Genomic DNA, 19531 nt, shown 5'->3' on the forward strand with positions numbered 1-19531 from the left:
TCGTGTGCAAAAACGTCGTAACAAGACGGCGCGTGGACGGTCGCGGCTGAACTGATCGTGGGGGTCGAGCTACAGGTGTCATCAGACGGCGGCTGCTCCACCCCTCTACCCCCCACCCCTGCTCCCTCACCCGCCCTCGATCCCCACTACCCATTCGGTACTTTCACGCACACGTCCAGTCGTAACCGGAGGAGACGCGTGCGCACACCAACGGGCTTCCTCTGTAATCATGCAATATCATTCGGTCTACTCGCGGCGCCTATAAACCGGGCGAACGCGGCACGTGCTTTGCATGACTATAAACGATATCTAGCAAGATCGTTTTTCACTTTGAAATTGATTTGTGGCTTTTTCGGCTGAATCGGCGACAATTGGTATCATCGTTGAGAATGGAGAAAGGTTGGCTTGGACAACCTTTAGTTCCAGAGAGTTGCAGTATTTGTACCGTTATTTTTATATCGATTTTAACGCGTTCACTCTGACACGGGTCACACGGTGGATGAAAAAAGTATTTGCAAAGGTCCAGCTCCACAGACTTTTGGAGTACGTCGTTAAAATTTGGAGCAACTTATGCTGTCGTTCTTCGATTAAGAAAGGAACTTATTTTTGTCGAACATTGAGTATTGCAGATGACTCTTCTAGTACTTTCTGTGATGTGAATTTAAATTTCCTTTCGGTTTCGTTTTATCATGCATGGTTTTCGGGGTAACACAAGTTTGAAAATTTATGTAACTTTATTTTGTAAATATATAAAATCTTTAAGTGTATTTACGTTGTTATAAAAAATGGTAGTCGATTTTCTTTGATACTTTGCATCTGATGCATTCCTCTTGAGGGTGCAGCAATGATCTGTCAAGATGTGATTCTCAATTGCTCTAGTATATATTTTACTTAAGCAATTATTTTCTTTACTCATTGTATAGTGTCAATTTTTATTGTGTATTAAAAAGATATCATTGCTATTCTTGCTATCCCTTCTCAACAAAACTGGATTCAATCAATTCCTTAAAAATTATAGTAACAAAATGTCGAAAAAACGTATGTTACTGTGTTTCAATTTTCTATTACTTTTTAACTTTCATAAAACAACGATAGAAATCTTATAATCCAGGAAGCAACTGGTGCATTTTTGGGTTACAAGATGCACCCATGACTGCACGAACTGTAAAAGACAACATTCAATTTCACAAACATTGATTTAACTGTTTGTGGATTAAAAACATTGTACAGCACTTATCTAGAAAACAATATATTGGTCACGAGTGAGTAATATACAATAAACATCGAAACCTAAAGACTTACTGTGGTTTCAAAAATACAATGAATAAAAATGATATGAGAAAAAAAAATGATCAGGGGAAACTTGTGTATACGAGATAATATACACACGGAAGCGACGCGCTTTCCAGGTATTAAATATCAATGGTCGTAATTCAAATAGATATTTATTCAAAAACCAGTGTATTTCGTGACAAAACATATAACGTCAGTTACTGACGCAATGCTCATGACGTATTCTCACTCACCCGATCGCACTCACACAGAATTCCTCCCTCTCTGTGATTTATACACTTTTACTAGCTATATGTATATATATATATATATATATTTTTTTTTTCTTTATGTTTTGCTGTAGAATATTTACTATTTTCTATTTCCATCATTCCTGGTTCATCTTGTAGATGATACAATGTATCATTGTAACATTAAAAACTATCGATAGTCTAATTACATATACATTATGTGATATGGGCGCCTAGCCACTGTTTACAGCTATGCGGCACGTGATTTCCCACGCACCTGAGAGTCCATAATAAACGAACGACACACGAGTTTCCCTTTATGCATCGAGAAAAAGTAATTGGATTGAACGTATTCCTTTTTTTTTTTCTTTGCAGTGGATCGATTTATCATTAAAATCATTCTTTACCGTTATTATCACTTCCGGTGAACGTCAAAATCGACACTGAACGGTAGAAAAATATTTACCCCTGTCGTCGAATAAGAAAGTTCTGCCCCAACCATTGTGGATCATGCGTGATAATGTTAAAGAGGTGAGTGATCGATTCTCTCGTCCTCGACGAAAGGCAAACTCGTGCGATCGGCTCGCGATTAAATCTGTTTGCGCACAAACTCGCACAACCTATCGGTCGCCCTCGACTTCGTCGCGTGTGTCGCCCTCCCGTGTGAGGCTGCCGTGCGCCGCCGTTCTGGGAAAACGGAAATGCCTGGTAGCTCCTCATCATCCATCCTCGTCAAGAAGATTCCCTTCTTTTTTTTATTTTTCGTGCGATACTCGTGTAACTTTCTGCACGCCGCGAGAGAACAGAGGCAACGTTTTATCGTGGATATCGTTCCCGAGAACCGTCTCGATACCGTCCATGTTCGATCGAACACGCGCGATACCTCCAATTATGATAATTGGTTAGAAAAATCGATTTTCGTATCGCGAGCATTTACTTCTTCCATGTTAACCCGTAAAAGTTCGATTAATGTGAAATCTGTAATCACGTATGAAATTTCGAAAGTAAAATCATCATATGTATCCCATTAATCCCCGAGACGAAATAAAAAAATGTAGTATTATGTTAAGAGTTTTGGTCGGTTTGTAACTAGACACCACCCCCATACCATCATTTGATTCAAATCTTTGTGAGGGAATATATCTTACTAATAATAATAATAATTAAAGGGACATTCATTGAGTCCAAAAGCCTCTATATATAGTAACATACATATATATATATTAATTAACGCTCGATACTTGTTCTATATCCTCTCAGCTTTGCAATGCTACCAAGGTAGAATAATTCCGCGCTGTTTCTCGGCTTGTTTTGTCCAGAGCCACGTCGATGAAACCAAAGAGCCGAAGCCGCGCTTGACGCAAAAACGGTTCCAATTGCCAAAAAAATGTAACCTTTACGGCGATATATCAGAAGTGTCCTTGGACGAGTAACATAATGAAAAATTGCAAAGTATACTGGTTAAAATTGATTAAAGCTTACTGTCTGTAATTACGCAAGATATGAGTAAAAAAATTTAAATCAAAATTGCAGTGCTAATATCTTGGATAGTGGAACAATGGCTACGTGAATAGGAAAAAGTGGAAAACTCTTATCATGCAATATAGTCGGTTACTCGATTGAACGGACGTTTCTAAAATACCGCCAACATTTTTTCTTATAAAATTGAGAACCTTGTCTCGGTGAATTACATCTTATGATTGCACCAATAAACTCGTAGAATTTATCTCTACCATTCTTTTTTTCGTAACAATAGTTTCCTATGCGTCGTCCCGTTAATTATCATTCTATACATCAAATTCATTTAATTATATTATTCACAAATAATAAAATTATTCACAGCGGCCTTTCGAAGCAAAAAAAAAAAGAAACCGAAGAAAAGAACAGTGAAAGAAAGAAAGCCTTGCTTTGAACGAGTATCGTAAGGCACATTTTCGACACGTCCCAAGTCTCTCACGTTTTCAAGTGAGGGGTGCGCGCATTTTACGGGATCGAAGTCGGGATGCGACTCGAGAGATCGGCTATCATAACCCACGCTGTTCTCGAGAAAAGTAGTCGCCATATATTTAAAACGAAAAGAGAGAGAGAGAAAAAACAAGAAAAAAACCATGTTGTTGTATCCACAAAAAAAGTCTTCTTGCCAAAAAAAAGCGTGTAAAAAAACGTACAAGTACATTTATACATTCATCGATCTGTGTGCATGAAGTTTTCCGTTATGCGCTTGGATGCATTGAATTTGATTCTGGTTCCTCTCAGCAATAACAGAACATTCTTATTCAACAATCCCGTGACGATTAAACAAACGTCGCGGCGGTGCCGTTTCTTTGAGCTGTCCGATAGTGATCCCGCTATTCTTCGGCAAATAGCGCACTACTCTTCTCTGGTAGCGACGGGAAACAACGTTAGATATTGCAATAAATATGGTATTAGCGAAAGCTCGACGATGCATGCTCCGTTAGAACCTAGCTCTGATGTAAACAGCGGAGGCATCGTGTTCTCCGTAACCAAGGCGTTTAGCGTGCTTGTAGACTTCGTTTGCTGCGGCGGCTAGCGGCAACGGTTGCTCCAATTGGTCGCTCATACCTAAAGACAGTCTTAAGTCTTTTTGCATGTGCTGCAGTGGTAACTGCGTCGGGAAGCCGCCTTCGATAATGGCTGAAAATTAGATGAGGTTATGTATATCGTTCAACCAACATATTTAATCGAGACTCTTAATGGTCGATCTGATTAACTCCTATAAAATCGAAATTATAGATGATGAGTCAGATGCAGGTATAATTAAATTTATAGAAGGGTACTAAGCTGGAGAATGTGACAGAAGATGGAGTTGATCAGTTAAGTTTGTGAAGATGAAATGATATGATACCTTTCCCTTTATCAAGAATTGCAGGACAAGCCAATGATGTCAACTCCAGAACTTCCAGCACGTCTTTCTGTTGAAGACCGGCCCGATCTGCGAGTGCCATGCTCTCAGCCAAACCGGCCAGAGTCACACCGGCCATCAATTGTAGCACGAGGTTCATTTTGGAAGCGTTGCCCACCTCGCCAAGATAGAAACTGTTCTTGCCCATCGCTTCGAAGCAAGACTGACAATCGTCGAACAACGTTCGATCCCCGGCTGCGAGGATCACCAGAGTACCCTCTTGCGCTTGTGTTTTGCTACCCTGTACTTGGGCCTCCAAGTAACGTCCACCTTTTGCTGTTATCGCTTCGGCGATATCTTGCGACGTCTCCGCGTCTATACCAGTCATCTCCACGTATCCTTTCTCCGGAGATATTTCCGTGAGAACCCCACAGTTTCCGAAGACCATCTATAAGAAACATTCATATTGTTTTATAATTTTTATGTCGAAGTTTGAATCGTTAGGCATTTTTGAAACACTTGCGCTCGCTGTATGCAAAACGTCTAATAATTCATTTTTCTAGTGAATCTCGTCTACTGACGGTGTCAAGAATTAGGTGACACAGTTTGCATACAAGGAAAGTAGTTCAAAATTAATATTTTACTACTACTTACATCTTTGGCAGCTTGAGGATCAGCCACGCAAGAGAATGTAATATCAGCAGCGAGCACAACATCGGATGGCGTTAAGCCCTGCTCTGCCCCTGCTTTCACAAAGTCTGCACACTGTAATGAAAAAACAAATAGTTAGCATAAAATGTTTAACTGTTAAATGCGGTAATTAGTAATTCATTATTCGTTGTCACATCTGGAGTTCATGTACAAGAACATTTTCAGAGCTTATGTTATTAGAATAATATTTATTCCAGTTGCTTAATAGCTCATGTTTATTTAGTAAAACAAAACTGGGAAAGAAGAAATAAAGGAATTGTGACCTTATTTCGTGTTCTATTTTTTCAGGGCGAATATTATTACGGCCCTGACAGGTTCCGTTTCGGCATTGTGGCGACACCATACGGTACGATTCGAAAGCGTAAGCAAACATCCGAGGATGATGTCGCCCACAGATGTCGCCACGACGCGCCACTCGCCATGTGCGTCGCCATTTTCCTCACGTACGCTCTGTCCCAACGGTCTGAACGCCAAACGTTTTCAGGCTCGCTTGCCACATCAGCAAACGACGCCATTGTATCATCTAAAGATATTCCCCACATTTTACTGTCGAAAAGTGTACCTAAATGTCCAATTCGGTTGAAAGGACCCATAATTTGTTCTACTTTATTTATGACGGCACGATGAAATTCGATGGCTTTCTAGAAACTTCCATCGTTGCTGATTAATTAAAAACGACGCGATAAACGGACGGGAACTGTTAGCGTAGGTATGACGAAGAAATTTACAAGAATGTAGGGTCTTCGTGATCTATATACAAGGTTTAAATACTATATTCGACGAACGTATAGAAAATGAGAACCTCAAAACGAAATGCAGAACATTGGAGAATCAGCAATTTTGTACAATTTCAACGGTAACCTCCATCTGGTGGTGCACTAGTTCCAATTTCGAGACTGATTCACTCCCAGACACGAGTAAAATCGATACGGTATTTGACAAATGTGTAATGGCGTCATTTGTAACATAATTTGTACGTTATGAACAGGTACGTAAACAATTGTAAGATTTACGACTATTCGATAAGATACTGAATCAAAATCCCATCAACTTTTACAGTTTGCTACTGAAATATTATATAATCGATTATAAAGACAAGCTATTCAGAAGGGGTCATATTTACGATATTACGAAACAGTGGATTTTAAACATTTATAATATATTGCAGCGTACAAAACGTAAATTGTAACCATAATTATTAAGAATCTCATTTCACTTTTATCTTGATAAATCCCTTAATTGAAACAATTTTTGTCTTCAATAAAATAATTTATGAACTTGAAATATTGATAGACAACTGCAACGTACATATTAACTGTGCACACTTTACTACTTAATTGTGATGAATTAACAAGCCAGTTAAGCGTGTGGTCAACAAAGAAACAAACGAGGACAAAGTAGGCTGCATTGTTTCGGTCAACAAACAAACGTTTATCTTAGTAAGCAGACAGTAACGATACGATTGGCTCCATTTTTGTGTTTACAAGCAACGCACAGACTTCCGAACGCATTCGACTATCAAACAGGCGTGAAGCAAGACAACCGGAAACGAATATAATAATTGATTTGCTTCGTCTTCTATTGTTCCGCTGCACGTGCGCAAGGGTAATCGAGCAGGAAGTGTAACATCGATCGTATTCCTGACCTGTATTATTTTGCACGTTCAATTTATTTCGACAAACACGGGACTCCCATTCGTTCGTAGTTGTGTTTTATCATTAATGCACAGATGGCGGAAAAAGAAATGTGATACAACGGTCATCTAAAAAATTAAACCGGTCAATGTATCGTGTTACTAGAAACACACTGCGATGCCAACTATTCCGAATGAATTTCAAATGAGAATTTCCTGCTGCGAATACCATTCTCTTCCTTTAACACGTGAGTCGAAGTAATTCTTTTTTATGGTCTCATATTCAACGGTCCTGGCTACTTTGGAACTACATTTAAACTTTCATACTTTGTGATTATGGCCAGACGTGAAACAGTTATAGACACAATTTAATTTTGAAATTCCAGATGTTCGTCCTTTTACAATGAATAATTTATGAAAAGCATCTTTCTAGCGTGAAATGAAAGTTCAATGAAACATGACTCATTTGATGTATAAGTACAACACGTACAGTCAGGAACAAAAGAAACTACATTCTGAATATTGTACACAGATATTAGTATCACAATTAACATTTTTCCGAATTTCCTTTGAATTCAGTAAAAAAAACCTTTAATATACAAATCGAGTAATGTCACACTGACCCTATTTTTGAAACTTTACTTCTACAAATATGAATCTGCATAAACATTCGCAGTCTTAATTGTTACTACTGTTTATAGACAGATAAAGTAATAACATAAAAAATAGAGATTTTTTTACAGTGAACGTATTAATGGTAGAGACTAAATGTTTCAGTGTATCATTTAGCAAACACGTCGATCTTACGCGCAGGCAATCCTCGTTTTCAGACGATACGGAACGGATGAAGGGGAACTCAATATAAGTGTCATATAGAAAAAGAGACGTGCAAGAGATCAACGGACAAGAAACCTCCCTTTTCCTTCCATTCTTTTTGTGTGGTACACAGGGATCCAACGCGAAATGATGGTGTCCTCGAGATCTCTGATACCGAGCATCGTTGCCACGTCCACGTTGCGACATCATTCAAATTGCAAAGAAGCCAGAATGTAACAACAATGTCTCCGTAATAAAATTGCAATTAACATTAAAACTCGATAATATATTAATTAATTTTAACCGAATTAAAATAACTTTACACTGTAACACAACCAGCACAGAACCAGGGCTATGACAAAATTATTGCAGAGACAAAAGAGAATAACATTCGTTATACAGAGAGTGCACGCGTAGAGGGCGCAGTTTGAAGAATAACGGTTGGATAATGTGTCCAGGGTATAGTTGGGTAATGCTTCGAATACAAGGTAAACTCAATATCGTTTGATTTGTTTGTTGAAACGGAACGAGAGTTCGTAACGAAATAAATTCGATGCAAATGTGACAGAGCGTACCCAACGAGGAGTGACCTTGAACCAACTTAGTCGAATTGTGAGGCTTCCAGCGAGGGAAGAAATTCAACGGTTTCCAGGGACGAACACACAACCATCTATATATACATATACGGGACACAATTTCATTCTGGCTGCATCCAATATGCGTCCCGCTCTTCACGAAACTGTTGCTAGGTGAATGTTTTGGAGTGTTTCAGGTGTAGATGTAGATATGCAATACTTTCAAGTCTTTCAAAACTTTTCCGTCGAAAACATATCCATGCACCGGGATTCACGTTTATGAACGTATTAACACATCCCATTACATCGAGGTCCATAACCCACACCAGACAGTACTTGAATAACACGGATAATGTTCACCTTTGCGTCACTGGAACGCACGGTCCCGCGTTTTAGGTAATAACAATGTGCCCCATGCGTAACCGTATATAGACAGGAAGGCATTCTCTATTCCACGCCATGTGCGAGGCATTTCTAAACCCACGTAACACGTGGGTGGGTTGACTGCACACGCTGAAAAGTGGAACCGTCAGGTTTGTGTTTCGTTGAAGACGGCAGCCGGAGCAAAATGTTCGCGTTTCGTACACAAAGCATTAAAAACGAGAAGGATACAAAGTGCCTGAAATAACGGCATCGAGATTCTCAACATTTTTCGAGGAAGTAAACATTTTTATTTTTAGGTTAGATTCTGCGACTGAAATTTGATTTACGAATGAACAGTGTCGCGCGACATCCGTTGCACTTCTGGAGTTCTTTTTATCCTCGATATGTGCCCACGGCTCGACTCTGCAGGCGCGTGGGAATCCTAATTTAACTCTGGTGCTGTCGCTCGTATCACCGAGGAGTGTTCCCTTTTTTGCAAAAAAAAAAAAAAAAAAAGAAATTGGGACACCCGGAAAGCTCCACGTGTACACGTGTTGATAGGCGAGGATAAAAAAACGAGCATGCATCGGGGGATCGATGTGCCAGTGTTGCTAGTTGCAGAGGTGGCGGATGTAGAATCGTGTGGCGAGTCGAGGTAGAAAGGGGCCGGAGTATATCGACCTTTACGGCTCACAGCGAACGCGCGGAAACCGTTTAATAATACGAAGAGTTTCTGATCGTCGAGTTCGCGCGATTGTTAAGTCCGTCGACGGTGAGTAATCCGGAAATGAGACGACAGCACCGGCAGCGTGGTAATTCAGGAGGAAAGGAGCGATTTATCGGAACACGGAACCGCGACACCCTTGGAATTCCAAGGATGAACCACGGTAACCATTCGCAGTATTCACTTGACTTCGTCCAGTTTCTATTGCTACATCTTAAAATTCCCCGTTACGGTAATGTTGTGGTTGCCCGAACAAGTATAACGACGGGGGTTTCCGAGGCGATTTCAGAAACAGGTCTCCAGAAATGTATATACACATTGGGTAACTTTGTGACGAACGTTGTATCATTGCTACAAGGACATGCTTGGAATAAACTGAAACGTTCTTGTATATACCCTTGGTAGAGACGATGGTGGTGATATTGGAGTCTAATTATTAGACCCTTAATAAGGGGATCTTGCCTGTGTCACAGGACACGTGGGTCTGAAGCCTCGAAAAGATAATGCTAGTAGCTAATTCAGACGAAAGACTGCATGTACATTTTAGAGGAGCCTTCGAACACTCATCGCGGATTCACTGTATACATAATCATCTCCCACGAATCACTCCCAGTATTTTATCAGACGTACCGTGAAGAAATACTGATTTTTCTTACAATGAGTAACATTTCTGGTGTCCCCCAGACGTCCTGTATCGATTATTATTAGCAGACCGGAGGAAGGGGGGGGGGAGCAGAAACTCGACGCTAACATATCATTTGACCAAACTGCTGATGCGACCCTGGGCGAGAAACGAGCGCGAGACGAGAGGACGGGTAAAGCAAAGTGGAAGAAGGGCACATTTAGCAGGGAAATAATTAGCTACTCTCTTTTGCCCCGTGCAGTACACTCATACCGGAAATTCTTCCGAAAGCTGTGCCGTGATATAGTATTCGGCGAGTTTATTTTAAACTTCGTACGTGCTCAATGGTTCCAGAAATCACGGACGGAATTAATCTTAGATAAATAGCAACCTCATCCAACTTGGATTACGTTTCCTCTAGATTGAGATCTATAACAAGAAAACACTCGAATTTTTTAGATTTTAAAATATACAGGTAGCAGATATTGAAACGATACTTTCATCACGATAACGTGATTCTTGGCACGGACATAACTGTCTCTATCTGACTCAGTAATAAAACTGTCTTCACGGTTTTCCCGATTATTTTCACTTGGGCACTCCAAATAACAATCTTCTTACTTAGTAAGCCAAAATCAATTCTTAAACATCAGTCCATCTTAGATGAAGAGAAATTTAAAAATTTTGAAATATTTTTCCTAACAGGTGGGTCACACGGAATCTTCTAAATAGGATCCACAAATAACTTACATTATCGTATAACGAATAATAGAACTGTCCGATGCAACTTGCGTTTGCGACGATCGTAACACGAAATATACGACCATGCCATAAAATCTCCTGTACTGCATTTTGAACGAACGACAAATATTGGAACGTCTGTGGTCGTTCGGCGACCAGTCGCGGAACGGCCTTCCATAAAATGTCAGAACCGAACCTCGTACGGCCAAACGATCTACATTTCGCCACGAATTATCCTACAATTGACCATCACACCGTTTGCTGACCCCATCGGTCTTTTCCAGGATTAAATACTAAACGACAGGGAAAGGGGTCGAGGGACATTAAACGGTACTAGTTCAAACGGCGAGTCACCCGTTGTGCTCTTGGCGATGGAATTCATATATACGTCCCTGATTATTCGAGGGATGTCTATATACGTCGGCCTAAAAATATTTGTACACGCGGTGACCAGACTGATTCTCTACGTAGGAGTCCGTGATTCCCTTGGATCCGGTCGGCGACGCGTAACGTTTGTCCTGGCATTGTCGGTGCCGAAATTTCTGTGTCCGTGGGACAATTAACCTTTCAAAAATATCAGAATCGCCGGCGGAGCCGCCGACGGCAAAGGCCAAGGGAACGGAAGGCGACGAAGGACAAAAGCAAGCAAAGGAAGGATCGTGAACGGAGGAGCCGGGCCTGCGCTGTCTGAACCGACACGTATAAATAAAGAGAGTCGGATAGTGGCGCGCTCGGTTGCCGGATCTCGGTAATATTGATCCACCGCGCGGAGAAACGGTCGTCAGTCGGGGGTCACGCGACGAAATGCGACAACGTCGCACCGTTCCCAGCTGATCGAGCTCTACTCACGTCTGTCCCCCCACTCCTGACGCTCGACCCTGCCTCTCTTTCCAACCCGTCGGTTTCTTTGCGCCTTCTCCTACTCTCCCTTCCCAACCTGTCCCTCGCCGACCCTCTTTCGCTAGCAACTGGCAACCAACGCTTTATCGGGCCGCCACGAACCGCTGAGGCCTTTCCTTTCTTACATCGCTGCTGGTTCCGTTTCAACTCGAATACTGGGAGAACACGCTTCCTTCCAGCCGGCGACTCTATATACGATATTACGCAATAAAGAAAGGCAATACCACGCGAAACATACGAACCAACAACGTTCCCTTTCTAACGAAACTTGGGAAAGATATATCTTTTGTTATTTCCTTCATATTCGATAGGAATTTTTTGATTTATTTTCGATTTTTGGATGGATGATTTTTATGAATATTCGTGTGCCCTAGCAGTTTCGAGGGCAAGATGAACACGCAGTGTCCTTTCAAATAGCTACCCCACCCCCTGGCGTCTTCTGTATTCGGTACTACCCCGTCTTGCGTCTTCGACCCTCCTGAAAACGGCGTGCCAACGTGGCGTTACGTAACGCTGCGGACGAAGGTATCTTTAGAATTGTTTGCCGATTAATAAACCATTCTTACAGACTCGAGAATACTCGAATGGGGGGATAACTGAATGGTTGGATCGACCCAGAATTGCAAATTCAGCAATTATTGGCGGGCCGGGGTCGATGGTTTTTCATGGAATACAGCGGTTGTACATATTTGATTGCGTTTGATGTTACCTATTGAGAATTGTGCGATTGGTTCGTCGATCTCTTAACAAGCCTTCCTTTGAATAATGATACCTGTTTGTCAGGTGTCGTTTACATTTCTGTTTGTAATGCTTTTATTTCATTTGGTTCAATTCAGTAATCAAAATCATGTTTTAATTCTGGCTGAATGCAAGTTTTATTCGATTATCAGTTCTCTTTTTTACAGCTTTTTAGAATTGTATTCTAATCATTGTACTTTATGTTGTACATTCTTAGAAAAAGGCCTGAGGAACCTTGATTTTTGAATAAAGTAAATTCTTGATAACTGCTCGGAAGGATCTCTTCGTTAAATACTTTTTCTTCATTCCAACTACTGTGATGTTTCACACTGGAGGCTCGGCTTGAAATGCAGTTAATGAAGTGCAGAAATGGTGTCCCTTTTCGATAACTGCTCGAAAACGATCCCGTCGAGCGTTAATCAAACATTCACTGTATATCCCCTCTTTAAACCCCTTTTTCCATTACTTCAATTTTTTTTATTAATCTCCACTATTCTACCCAAAAGTACAAACCTAAAACATCTGAAAATGCTTCTACAATTTTTTTCGAAAACTCCATAGTTTAGAAGATTCTTCGAGTTTTAAATCATTCGGGGTCACTTGTGCCCCACCTGCACTTCCAAGAACTTCTAGGATGTGTGCACTCAAAAGCGTTAAATTCGGTAATTCAATTTCCAGTTACCCCTCGCAAACAGGATGAACTTATCCGCGCTAAATCCGCTGTACACGATGAAATACAATTTGTAAAAGCTGCGCAACTGTTATCAATCTTCTTAAAGTGTTTCTTTTAGAAGGATTCCTTCTTTCCTCCGTTCTACTTAACGCTGGCTGTTACGCAACACCTGTTAGTCGATAATTCCCCGTCCGTTTCACATTCCCCATTTCCGTTTCGTTCAATAATTAATACTGAACCGAAGACGTCGTCGTCGAACCTCCGACTGGAAAAACATCGCGGGAATCGATTCGACGCCGTTGTTCCGGGGCGTCTCTCGCTGGAGCCTCCTTGCACGACGGACGCGCACGAAGGATTATGCACCTTTTTCAACCTTGAAAGGATCGGGGGACCGGGAAGTGGCTGACGGACATAATGGATTAGAGGAGGACCGCGCGGATGGTCTTATATACCCTCACGGCTGCTCCCCCTTGGCCATGACCGACGCATACATAGAAACCGTACCAGAGAAAGGGGGAAAATTGAATTTTCGTGGCCTTCGACGCGACCTTACAGGGAAGAGAAGTTTGCCCGATCAAGGTCGAATGGAATCTCGTTTACTGCCAGTCGACGCCAGTTTCGTAAGAAATCGCGAAAACCGTGTCTGTGTGTGTGGTTTCGACGGTGCCCCTCCCTCTTTGTTTGATTCCGGTTTCAGCCGCTGGAGGGGAGTAATTCGATCAGTCATTCGCCAAACTAGCTCTACGCCTCGATAAAAAGTTCGCGATAAGGCCATAGAGCCGCGAATGTTTTGCAACGTTACTAAATCCAGCTTACGAGACGAGCCGCGAGGTGAAATTCGATGTCGAAAGACACAAAGGAGGGGGTGGTGGGGGGAGGGAGCTGGAGGGCTTATCAAGCGTATCCGTGCGCGCAAGCGGAAAGTGTCCATAGAACGGTAGTACCGCCACGTATATTTTTGTTATCGTTGATTCGAGCCCGTATATATACGATTCCGCCACGAAACGTGTTATTTGTGACGGAAACGGTTTTACGACCGCCTTCACATTATCCATGACTGTTTTGAGCCTGGCACTACCGTTCGGAGAAGTCCAATCGAAGACTTTGTATATTTAATGTTGCGCGCTAATTAGTGCGGCGTATGGTCGAATTGGACCGATAGGAATTATTCATTATAGAGAAAATCGATTAATTGCTTGAATATACGTTTAAAGGGCTGTTAATAATTTGGATACGCATTTCTGTACATTTTGATTGTTAGCCTCTTTTCAGACGTGTGCAAGATTAATTATTTTATCATAAACATTGAAATCTCCACGTTTAAACGATTAAAAATGACGAAGTACTTTTTTATTCGTTATTCGAAACTCTATTTAAATAATAAGTTTTCCCATTTCTGCACTCGAAGATAGAACTGTAACAGCTGACTCGATACTCCAGATATCACACTAGTAACCACATCTTTATTACGACATATGCACGTTACTACGTAAAAACAACTGTGACCGTAAACAAGAAAAAAACCTGACGGTCAAAGTCAATAGAAGTAATAAAAGATCTGCGTCCACACTTGCTTCATTTTGGAATTTATTTTTAATTAGTATTCGTAAGAGTTAATCGTCATTTTGATATTCCATTCGTTCTGACGAGTGTACACGTCCATATACCCAGGACGAATCGACGACTTTGTTTCAGACAATTCCAGGTAAACAGGCTTTGAAATTTCTGTCCCATCCAGATCGATCATAACCCCTGACGACCCACGTTGCACTTACACAGGCCTGACGGCAGGCGAACTCGTAAACATGGGATTGGTCGTTGAAAGCCAGAGACGAAGACCGTTCTCTAACGACTAAATTACAGTATTCTCTCTTTCTCACCTCTCTCTCCACGCTCTTGGTCTTTCTCGTTCACGTGTGACGCGCGGAAAATTCGCTATTATGCGCATTCCGCCACGGTATTCAAAACCTAAACGACACGAACTGTAGCGACTGTCGAAGCTAAATCCCAAGGTCGTCACCAATATACGACCGTACACGTGAACAGAGTTTGAACAAGTGATTTACAGGTGCAATCTGTCGCTTCGTTTTCATTACTCTAATGGAAATCCCATTCTATCACCAATTTTCGGTGGATAACAGACCGATAACCCGATTGTGTTGACAAACATCCAACTTTCGTTTTCGATCGAGAATTCATTTATTCTTTATCCTTGCGATACGCAGGGTGGATCAGCTAAATGGGATCATCTAAATATCTTATTTTACTTTTATGTGGAAAAATTTCTCAGGATAAACTTGTCCTATTTCAAGCTGCACATACAATGACGAAAAGAATTTTTTCTAAAGGTCATTTTTTTACATTTCAAGGTCATTAGTATTTTTAAAAAGAAAATGGAACTGTGTATATTTTTTTATATATACTTTTGGAGAGTGGGGGAAAACAAATTCAACAGTCTTATTTATTTACGTCAGGAGATAATTGAAAATTTCTTAAAGATTTACAGCTAATGTTCACATTTGGATACGAAAGTGTGTTACAGGAGCCCTTTGAAATAGAGCAATTTTGCTCTGCGAAGTTTTTTCACACAACAGTAAATGAGGCAGATATCCAGGTGATCCTATGTAGCTGGTCCAACCTGCATAAACGACCCAACCAGCCAAGAGTAATGGAATAATTCCATTTACTGTTCTAATTCGAACACCGATTGTGTACAGGTGATCATGTAATTTTTAGCTCGAAACGACATTACTGGGACTCGTACCACCTCGTTTGTACATACACAGGAAGCTAAAGGGCATTCATAATTGACGTCTCCTCGGGCTTGTATGTACGATCGATTGACAAATGGATCTTTAGAGGTACGTAAGACAGCGACTTTTCGAGGACTAATGTCTTGTAGCTCGTTCAGCTCACCCGAGCTATTCGTATTCTTGTTTGAAAAACGTTTAAAAAAAAATGTACTGTCACTTTACTCGACAATAAAAATATTTTTATCGCTCTTTCGTTTATTTTCGCAGCGGAATTCCAAATAACAATTTTTATCATCTATTGCATTACTGCCACTGATCAGGGAAGAGTTATCGTCCTCTTCGTTATCTTTCACGCTGCTGTTTTCTGTTACTATTTTCTCAATGTCACTACTATCACCGTTTACGGTCACTGGTCACACACCTAACCATTTGTAATGTTTTTTTAATGAATATTCTCTCTAAAAAAAAATCAGAACTGATTCCTAAATATCAACTTTTTCAGACGTGAATAACAATAAACAAACACTGTCTACATTTCACTCGAATTACTATTTTCTAACCAATTATCTCGATCAGCCTATTCCAGTCGTCCCAGGGTGAAGGTTATGGGAAGAATGGTTCACGCAAAAAATATACCACGTCAACGGGAATACCGTAAGCAAAAGTGTTGATTAGTGACCAAGGTTGGTTTTTTGTATAAATTGCCATACCTCCTCTTCTCGATATATCAAGTACATATTTCTTATTCTATGTCACGTTCAGCAACCTCACGTCTCAAGGTCGCTTCTCCCCAATATGAATATACGTGTATAAGTCTGATGATAAAGTAGGAGTAGAAGCTTTATTGGATCACTTTCAGTTCGTATTCAGGCGTTAACGATGGCATCCATTAGCAAGCAACTATCGCTACCCTCTTGGTCGAGCGTAGTTGGCACGATTTCGAACTGTTTTTCGTGGCTGTGCAAATAATGGTTCCACGCCGGACAAATATAGTCGTCGAGTGAAAACCGCGGCTGGCGCATTCTAGATTGATGGGACCCGATAATAGAACGATGCTCGTAAGATTTCAGGCGAAACTAATGGCGCCTGGTCTTCGATATCGAGAGATCCTCGTTGAAATGCGCGGGAGTGTAATCATATTTCCAATATGCTCACGTTTAACCCTTAACTGGTCTCGTGGAGTCTAAAAAAACGCCATGAATATTTCTGCAATATTTTATTTTTATTCTATAGACGCTGAAGGAAATGCTTATTTATTTCGACGTTTTCTTACATGAGAATGCAAGTTATGTAACAAGATTTCCACTTGATGAGTTAAGGGTTATAAGAGTATTCCAGTAAAAATCAGTCACTAATTATCTTTCAGATGAACTACGAGAGAATGAACTTTGTTGCAATATATTTTTAGGAATTTTAAAAAAGTTATCTAGAATACAAAAAGTCAGACACGAAATATGTAAACGAAAGTTTGGATCGAAAAAATCATTGTTGGAGAAGTCATTTTGGAATTTCAGTGTTAACTGTATGCACAGAATTGTTTAAACGGGGACATAGTAAAAGGTAAACAGTATACGTAAGAAAATTTATTCTCAGCATTATCTGGTTGCGGAAACAAGGTGCCAACATACAGTGTAGGCGGTTTCCAATTACTATTCCAAGACACAAACCTTTAATAACTCCAACAAGAATGAACTCCGCGAGCTAAAATATCATTTAAACTTAACTAAACGTCGTTTTTAACTGTGTACAAGGTATTATAGTGATAGGTGTACGGATTTCGTTTTTTCTTATGAAAATTTTTTTTAAATTGATTACGTGAAAATACACACTTATAGGATTTTACCTGAAGAATCGTTAGGAGTTGGTTTTTACATCAATACTTTCTCTTAATGATCATATTATGCAGATTTACACTTTCATAGATCATTTTTACGAAACTTTATTCGAACACTGAAGAAGTTTCCTCGAATGTGAAACAAAATAATTTCGTTTCTTTGTCTTTTGTACACTTGTCTAAGCTACTAGTGTTATAAATATCCTCAATCCACTGATAAGTGATTTATAAATTTCATGCTTGGAAAGCAACGACAATTTCTGTCATGCTAGGTCTATAACTCCTGTTGTCAGAATATTAAAAAATTTTAATGTTTAGTCGATTGTTCCGATGCTAAAGGTCAGACCGTTCACAGTTGTAACAAGCGCCATTTTTATTGGAACGTTGCTCGATCATTTCGTTCCCAAGAGCGCACCACATGTACCGAATTCAAATCGAAACACTGTTAATACGAATACACGTATCAAATGGTAACGAGCGAGTTGTGTTTCATCCTACGCAAACAAAACTGACTCGGGCAAATAAGATAACAAGTCAGGTGTCTCGAATTCGATGTAATCAGCAAACCATAGTCTTTTTATGATCGTCGCGGATACGTTATGCCCGGTGATTATTTGGACCTTTAGTAGCCCGAAAAAAAGGTGATACGTTACGATTTTTTTTTAAATAATGCAAAGAAGATACGATAAAAAAATTTGTAGGTGGTGCTAACGTAATAACGTAGAAAGTTAGTAACCAGTTTTAAAAATTCTTGTGGCATTTTTGAAAATTTTGAAGCATACATTCGTTTGTTATACACAATAATATACATAAAATTTCTTCCTTTTTTGCATGTTCTTGTTAAGACTCATACCAAATACAGCCATTACAATGATCTTTAGGCAATTTTGATTTCGGACTCTTCTACATTATCGCCAACTGCAATTTACCATGCTGCACGAATAATGAAACAAAAATTTTTTTAATAAAAAATACCAACAAACTTTTTTACCATATCTTCATTGTTTTCTCTAAGAAAAATTTCCTAACTGTCACCACTGTTTTCCGGTCGCTAAAGAGGAAATGGAGCCTTAACCACCAAAGACGACACGCTTTTAGTGCCATGAGTCGGGAAACAATAAAAAAAAGAAAAAAAGAAAAAGAAACATCTCTAGCCGTGCACAGGAAGCGCGGGAAAAAGGCAACTCTTTTAATCAAGGAAAAGGAATATTTAATTTTCTTAATGGATCGAGGTGATTCGTCGATGTTCGTGCTTTCCCGAAATCGACCTCGGCTATCCTTGAGACGAACAATCCCCGTCCATGTTTGATCGTGGCTTAACTGAGAGCCGTAATGAGTCTTGGCCAATTAAACCGCGGCTCCTATCTAAAGCCAAAAGCAAACTACGAACAACAGATAGAAAGAGAAAGACAGAGGAGCGTGCCAAAGGAGCTCTTTCTCCTTTTGCGAAACAAGATTCGAAAGGTTCGCCTGGGACAGCCAGCCAGCTCCGAGAATGTTTACTAGGGCAGAAAGATGCCAGATAAAAATCGTCTAATTAATAAAATACGGGCAGAGGTACAGCTCATAGCTTCTCGAAGATTCTTACTCGGTGACTAAATTTTCGTCGATTTCGCGGAACAAAATACACTATTCGAAAGAATTTAGGGATTAGTTTGTTAGATCGATATCTTGACCGTACAATAATAACCCTGTTAACACCTGGTTATATTTGTGTAAAAAAAACTAGTCAGGGATTATACGTCGTATTGACGTGCTGAACAATACAGGATCTTCTAATTGCTTGGAGCACTGTATTTTAGATATTTTTAGGCGAATTCAACTTGAGCTTGGCAGACCGCAAGTTTGTTACACAATGTGTGGTGTAATTATAAAACCACCCTAAAAAGTTTCAATTCTTATGTATTATAGTGAAAATAAAAACGAACCAAGTATGCTATGTTTGAAATCTTGTTGAGAAATAATGTTTCTTCAGAAAATGATAGATTCTATTCCCCGGAAAGAAAAAGTGATAACTTTCTATTTCAACCACAATACAGAAGGATTGAAAATTTTAAGGTGG

General features: G+C 40.1%; 1 protein-coding gene across 3 annotated transcripts in view; it reads right to left on the reverse strand.

The window, feature by feature from the left end:
- Positions 1-2562: 2562 nt before the first annotated feature.
- LOC107188882 (putative oxidoreductase GLYR1 homolog) overlaps positions 2563-19531 on the reverse strand; it is a 39618-nt gene continuing 22649 nt past the window's right edge. For all 3 annotated transcript variants that reach the window (XM_015577277.1, XM_015577270.1, XM_015577286.1), the window contains 3 exons: positions 5041-5151; positions 4390-4834; positions 2563-4178 (listed from right to left, as the gene is read on the reverse strand). In XM_015577277.1, coding sequence (XP_015432763.1) covers positions 3979-4178; positions 4390-4834; positions 5041-5151 — 756 coding nt within the window. In that variant the 3' untranslated portion in view covers positions 2563-3978. The remainder of the gene's footprint in view (positions 4179-4389; positions 4835-5040; positions 5152-19531) is intronic.

Source organism: Dufourea novaeangliae, unplaced genomic scaffold (assembly GCF_001272555.1).
Source record: "Dufourea novaeangliae isolate 0120121106 unplaced genomic scaffold, ASM127255v1 scaffold16, whole genome shotgun sequence".
Lineage (NCBI taxonomy): Eukaryota > Metazoa > Arthropoda > Insecta > Hymenoptera > Halictidae > Dufourea > Dufourea novaeangliae.